We start from the raw sequence: 6972 nt of genomic DNA on the forward strand, positions 1-6972 counted from the left end.
TCTCCTTCATGACATTTTTTTTCTTAGATTCCATATATATGTGTTAGCATACGGTATTTGTTTTTCTCCTTCTGACTTACTTCACTCTGTATGACAAACTCCAGGTCCATCCACCTCAGTACAAATAACTCAGTTTCATTTCTTTTTATGGCTGAGTAATATTCCATTGTATATATGTGCCACATCTTCTTTATCCATTCATCTGTTGATAGACACTTAGGTTGCTTCCATGTCCTGGCTATTGTAAATAGAGCTGCAATGAACATTTTGGTACATGACTCTTTTTGAATTATGGTTTTCTCAGGGTATATGCCCAGTAGTGGGATTGCTGGGTCGTATGGTAGTTCTATTTGTAGTTTTTTAAGGACCCTCCATCCTGTTCTCCATAGTGGCTGTATCAATTTACATTCCCACCAACAGTTTTATCACCATTAAGCAGCTGACTCTCAAATTTGTATCCTTAGTCTTGTATTTTACCTAAGCATTTATTTCCTGCTGAAATGAATGTATTTTCTTTAAAGTAGCTCTGTATTCTCATTCTTCCGTTTCTGTTGATATTGTCATCATTTATTATTAAAGCCTTGAAGTTGTTATTGTATCATCTGTCTCTCTTTTCTTTAAATCTATTTACCAGGTCAAGCCTCTTTGATCTTAACTCTCACTGACATTGTCAATTATAGATCCTCATTTCTCAAGCTGTATAGCTGTAGTGACTTATTAATTTGCCTTCTTATGTCTCATTTTATGTTTTTGCTGTCTTCAAGCTATTTTATACCTAGCTTCCAGATTAAACTCTATCTCTATATCTCTTTTAAAGTTAAGTATAACATACATATAGAAAAGTGCACAAATCACAGATGCTCAGCTTTATGAAATTTCACCAACTGAACACACTTGCGTAACTAGCACCAGCACATTAATCATTTAAAACATCACATTCATGATCTTGTTATTTTGCCTTAAACACCAGTTAAGGAGTTTGAGCCTTATTAGTTCCCTTAACGTTAGAATAGCAAGAGGTAAATTGGCATGCCATCTGCCACTGCTTGCCACATATAGCTTGATTTTGGAGACATTTCTTTTTTTTACTTCACCCCCTAGTCACTTATATTCCCCATATTGCTTCCTGAAATACATTTCCTTTTTGACCTTTTTATCTAAATCATGGTTTTTCTAACCTTAACTAATGTCTTGCCATTTGTAGGAAACTTTTCTGGATTACTTCAGGTTTCATTAATTTTTTTTTCTCTTCAAAAATTCTTTAATTAATTTTTGAATAAGTAATAGCAATATGTTCACTTGAAACAAAATTCAGATGTACAAAAGGGTATATAATGAAGAGTCTCCTTCCCATTCCTGTGTCCCAGCCACTGTGTGTTCTTCTAGAAATATTTTATGCACTTAACAAGTAAATTTAATTTTTATTATTCTTCCTCCTTTTTACACAATGTAAGCATACCAAGTTCTGTATCTTACTTTTTTCTATTAATAATTGTTAAAGATTGTTCCAGATCAATACACAAGTTTTATTATTTTTATATTAGGGCTGAATAATACTCCACTGAATGAATATGCCATGATCACATCTACCACATATGGTTGTGAAGGTTGGACACTGAACAAATTCACACAGACTATGATTTGAATGGTACTCCATAGGATTTCTCAGTTATCAATACAATCAACTGCAGCAGCTTTGATTGTAATTTACCTAGTCAGTTCCTTTTAATTAATATTTCCAGTTTTTAAAAAAATTCCAAACACTACTGAATTGAATAGTCTTATGTATATCATTTGACATCTATGGAAAAATTATCTGTAGGATACCATTCCCTTTAATTCCTTAAAGTATTTATAATCTCTACTAATTTAATAATTAGACATAATCAGGTAATTATGGAATTGTTTTTAAAAATTTTCATTATTTGTCATTCCTCAAGGAGTGGTACCATGTATTAAATTATTTTATATTCACCCTGACCTAGAATACTGGTGTACATAAATAAGCCCTTAGGGTGGGCTGGAGTGTTTCTCAGATAGCTGCCAGATTGTTTCCCTTTTTATTCATCTAAGCTCTTCATAATCCTTTTGAAATTCCTAATAATGAGAAAAAAACTATTGTCAAAGCTTTGACCACAGCTAGATGCATTTAGAAGCAGAAGTGATGTTTTTTCCGAGCTATAGAATAAAATGAACCACAATCTCAGATATAGTTTCAAAAAGAAAAAGCAAAACGTTTCACCTTTCTTTGTCTGGAAAAAAAATATTTCTTATTCTTCCATTGAAAACATGGTATGAGATAGAGTATATCTTCACTGAGACTTAGTTGAGCTATAAGTAAAATAACAGAAAAATGTTCTTTTTTGTGACCCGTAAAGATACAGTATATCAAAGTAAATTTTTTAAAGCTACTACCTACAAAGTGAATAAACTGGAATTATCCTACTTAATATTAAAGTGAATAAGTCAATGACTTTTATTGACTTATGTTAAGGTCCATTTAGTGTCCTGCTTGCAACTTTGGAAACCTTGATGGAGTACATTTTTCTACAGCCTTTTTCCCGCTCTACTTGTTCGATCATAAAACCAGACAGTTTTCAGTTGGGAAAAAATTGGAATTTGTTTTCTATTTGGAAAACCCACACATTTTTACCATCTCTTTAGATGGTATCACTGAGCTTAGAGAGAGAGACCTTTTTCTCATTTTTCTGTATACATTAGAGGATTTCAGCTGAATTAAATTGACTTCTGATATGATGAGCCAGACTTAAAAATAAAAGATGTGTTTCTTTATTTCTTCTAACTGACCCTAAAAGATTCACTGCTTGAAATTCTAGGAGACTGGAGGGGAAAATAAACTCTATGATAGTTCTTGGGATTTGTAGCAAACAAGCAGGAATAACTTTGGGGTGTCTGATAACTGACCTTTAGATGATTATAAGTTATACTGTAGAGATTTTTTTTTAACAACTTTGAGCTATAACTCACATGCTGAAGAATTCACCCATTTAAACTGTACAATTTAATGGTTTTTATTCTGTTCACAGAGTTGTGCAACCATTACCACAATCAATTTTAGAACCCTCTACTCACCCCAAAAGGAAATCCAGTACCCGTTAGCAGTCCCTCCTCATTTCTTCACAAATTTGCCAGCTCTAGTCAATACTAATTTGATTTATGCCTCTAAAAATAGATTTTGGACATTTCATATAAGAAGACAGCACAACATGTCAGTCTTTTGTGTTTGGCTTCTTTCACTTAGCATGTTTACAAGGTTTATCCATGCTGTAGCTTGTATCAACATTTCATTCATTACCATTGCTAATTTCATTGTATGGATACATCATGTTTTATTTATCCATTCATCAGTTGATGAACATTTGTGTTGTTCCCCTTTGTGGCTATTATGAATAATTCTGCTCAAATATTCATGGACAAGTTTTTGTGTGGGCATATGTTTTTATTTCTCTTGGGTACATACCTAAGAGTGGAATTTCTGGGTCATATATAATAACTCTGTGTTTAAGTTTTGAGGAACTATCCATTTTACATTTATAACACCAGTATCTGTTGGTTCTAATTTCTTCACAGTCTCCAACATTTGATATTTTCTGTCTTTTTGATTATGGACATCTTAGTGGTGTGAAATGGTATCTCATTGTGGTTTTGATTGGTATTTTCCTAATGGCTAATGATATTGAACATCTTTTCATATGCTTAGTGGACGTCTGTAAATCTTATTTGGAGAAATGTCTACTCAGATCTTTTGCCCATTTTTAATTGGTTTGTCTTGTTATTATTGAGTTGTAAGAATTCTTTATATAATCCAGATAAAAGTCCGTGATCAGATATATGATTTGTAAATATTTTCCCCATTCTGTGGTCTTATCACTTACTTGATGGTGGCCTTCAAAGTACAGAAGTTTTTAATTTTGATGAAAACAAATTTACATATTTTTATTTTGTTGCTTGCACTTTTGGTGTCATGTCTAGAAACCATTGCCTGGATCAAGGTCATGAAGATTTACTACTATATTTTCTTCTGAGAGTTTTATAGTTTTAGCTCTGATATTTAGATCTGTGATTCCTTTAGATTTAATTTTTTGTGTATGGTCTAAGGAGGCATCCTGCTTAACTCTTTTGCATGTGGAATCCAATTGTCTCAGCATCTGTAATAGAAAAGACTTTTTTTTCCTCCATTGAATAGACTTGGCAGTGAAGTCTGAGTCCTCCAGCTTTGTTCTTTTTCTTCAGGGTGTTTTGGTTTGTTTGTTTATTTATTTGGTTATTCTGGCTTCCTTGCATTTCTTTGTAAGTTTTAAGATTAGCTTGTCAATTTCTGCAAAAGAAAAAAAAGCTAGCTTAGATTTTAATATGGATTGAGTTAAGTTTGTAGAACAAGTTGGACAGTATTTGCTTTCTTAACAATATTAAGTCTTTTGGATCCATTAACATGAGTCTTTCCATTTATTTAGGTCGTCTTTAATTTTTTTCAACAATATTTTATAATTTTAAGAGTAAATTTTTGTGTTTATTTTGTACAATTTATTCCTAAATATTTTATTCTTTTTGATGCTGTTGTAAATGGAATTGTTTTTAAATTTTGTTTTCAGATTGATCATTACTAGTATATAGAAATACAGTTGATATTTGTATATTGATCTTGTACCCTGTAATCTTACTGAGCTCATTTATTAGTTCTAATACTTTAAAAATTGTATTTCTTAGGATTTTCTATATACGTCATGTCATCTGCAAATAAATATAGTTTTACTTCTTCCATTCCAAATTCATTATTTCACTTATTATTTCACTTATTTCATTGTACTGACTGGAACCTCCATTACAGTGTTGAATAGAAGTGGTGAGATTGGACATTCTCATCTTGTTCCTGATTTTTTGGGGAAAGCATTCAGTTATAGTGATTTTTTTTTTTTTTTTTTACTCTAAAAAGAATGGGCCATAACGTTGCTTTGAAGACTAATTTCCTTTTGACTTAAGATTCTTTTCTTCTGTTTACATACACAGATATGTGCTGATTAGACGGCTCAATTGTGCAGTGTGGAGGATAAGACAGTGCCTTACAAAAATGGGGTTTGGGAGTGACCTGAAGAATTCACATGAAGCTGTGTTAAAATTGCAAGACTGGGAATTACGGTTACTGGAAACAGTGAAGAAATTTATGGCTCTGAGAATAAAAAGTGATAAAGAATATGCATCTACTTTACAGAACCTTTGTAATCAAGTTGATAAGGAAAGTACTATCCAAATGAATTATGTCAGCAATGTATCCAAGGTAAGAAGAATGATTTCATCATTTATTGTCTATAGCATCATAGTTGTCCTTAAGGCAAATAGATCATACTATTGAATAAGCGTACCTAAGTCAGCATTCTAAAATCTTCCAAAATCTTGCTGATTAGCAGAATCTCATGGGGAAAGTTTCAAAAATTGTAAAATTTGGGCCCAGCTCCTGATATTCTGAGTCAGTAGGTCTGAAATTTTTGAACTTTGAAATCTTTTTTTCCAATAGATGTCCAGATTATTCTAGTGATTAGTTAGGTTTGAGAACCCTTCTTACAAATTTCGTTTTCTTTATTACCCTACCTCCTTGGGTTCCTTGAGCCCCTCTGTTTTCTTCTTTTGACACAAACTTTCATTATAACTCACCTTCCCTGCATTCTTCTGTGAATCATTTGTATAGTGAATCACATGGAGTATTTTAACATGTAGGTGTTCTCTGCTGTCATTTCATTACTAAAATACTAATATATTGATGATTTAATCACACATAAAAATCCTTTGGGTAAACAATATGGTTTTTTAGCTCCAAGATTATTAAGTATAATATAAAATTTAAAAATAAGGGCTATAAAAATAAAGGCCAGAATTGCACTGCTAATTGTCCTTTGAAGGCATAAAATATGAACTATTACACACCTTAATAGTTATTGGATTTTCGCTCTGTTTATTTTCATTGTCTTACTTCACATTTCACTATATTTATTCAAAGTTAAAATATTTTTTTTACCTTACTTGGAAAGTTAAAAAAATTAGTGTGTTTCTTGCACTCATGGGTCTTAGGATTTGTGTAAATTGTAGAAGAAACTCTGTTTCTTATGGGGAATGTGTGTATGTGGTATGTGTGATCAGGTAAAGATCTGTGATTTTGCTGAGAACTCCTAATGTTAATATCTTTAACATCCTTTCCTGGGCCAATGAGATTTCCCAAGGAACAATTCTCTAGTCTCTAGTCTGAAGGTAAGGTTGCCAGATGTAGCAAATTAAAATATAGAACACCAGTTAAATTTGCATACAATATTTGAGAAAGGCATACACTAAAAATTATTTATTTTTTACCTGAAATTCAAATTTAACTGGTGTCCTGTATTTTGTTTGACTACTCTGTTATGTTATGGGAATAGATAGGGAAAGTAGATTGAGTGTTCGAAGAGTCATATTTTAGTTAATCCTCCTGTTTTTCGTAAGCTGCCTGGTGTCTCTGAGTCCAAAAACTCTCTGGTTAATTTTTTCCACTTATTTTCTTCTGCACTGGGGGAAGAATAGTTGCATGTCTGTGGGCCGAGCAATAGGAACTAGAATTCTGGCTGTTCCTTATATAGACTGAATCAATCCTTCTGTTTCGGTGCCCTCTCCTTTTTCTTCATTTAGATTTCTCCATTTCCTGAGCTTTATTGGAGTTACCTGACCCTATAAACTGGTCTTTTCTTCTTTTTCTCCCCCCAGTTTCATTGAGATATAATTGACATACATCACTGTATAGCTTTAAGGTGTATAGCATGATTTTTTTTTTAAAGGGCTTCCTCATTCTTTTATTTTAAATAAATTTATTTATTTATTTATTTTTGGCTGCGTTGGGTCTTCGTTGCTGCATGCGAGCTTTCTCTAGTTGTGGTGAGCGGGGGCTACTCTTCATTGCAGTGCGCGGGCTTCCCATTGTCGTGGCTTCTC

At 32.5% G+C, this 6972-nt stretch overlaps 1 protein-coding gene across 6 annotated transcripts in view; it reads left to right on the forward strand.

The window, feature by feature from the left end:
- Nucleotides 1-6972, forward strand: part of FER (FER tyrosine kinase) — a 466113-nt gene that overhangs the window by 38057 nt on the left and 421084 nt on the right. For all 6 annotated transcript variants that reach the window (XM_024125793.3, XM_024125783.2, XM_055086705.1 and 3 more), the window contains one exon: nt 5029-5296. In XM_024125793.3, the coding sequence (XP_023981561.1) occupies nt 5090-5296 (207 nt within the window). In that variant the 5' untranslated portion in view covers nt 5029-5089. The remainder of the gene's footprint in view (nt 1-5028; nt 5297-6972) is intronic.

This window comes from Physeter macrocephalus, chromosome 8 (assembly GCF_002837175.3).
Source record: "Physeter macrocephalus isolate SW-GA chromosome 8, ASM283717v5, whole genome shotgun sequence".
NCBI lineage: Eukaryota > Metazoa > Chordata > Mammalia > Artiodactyla > Physeteridae > Physeter > Physeter macrocephalus.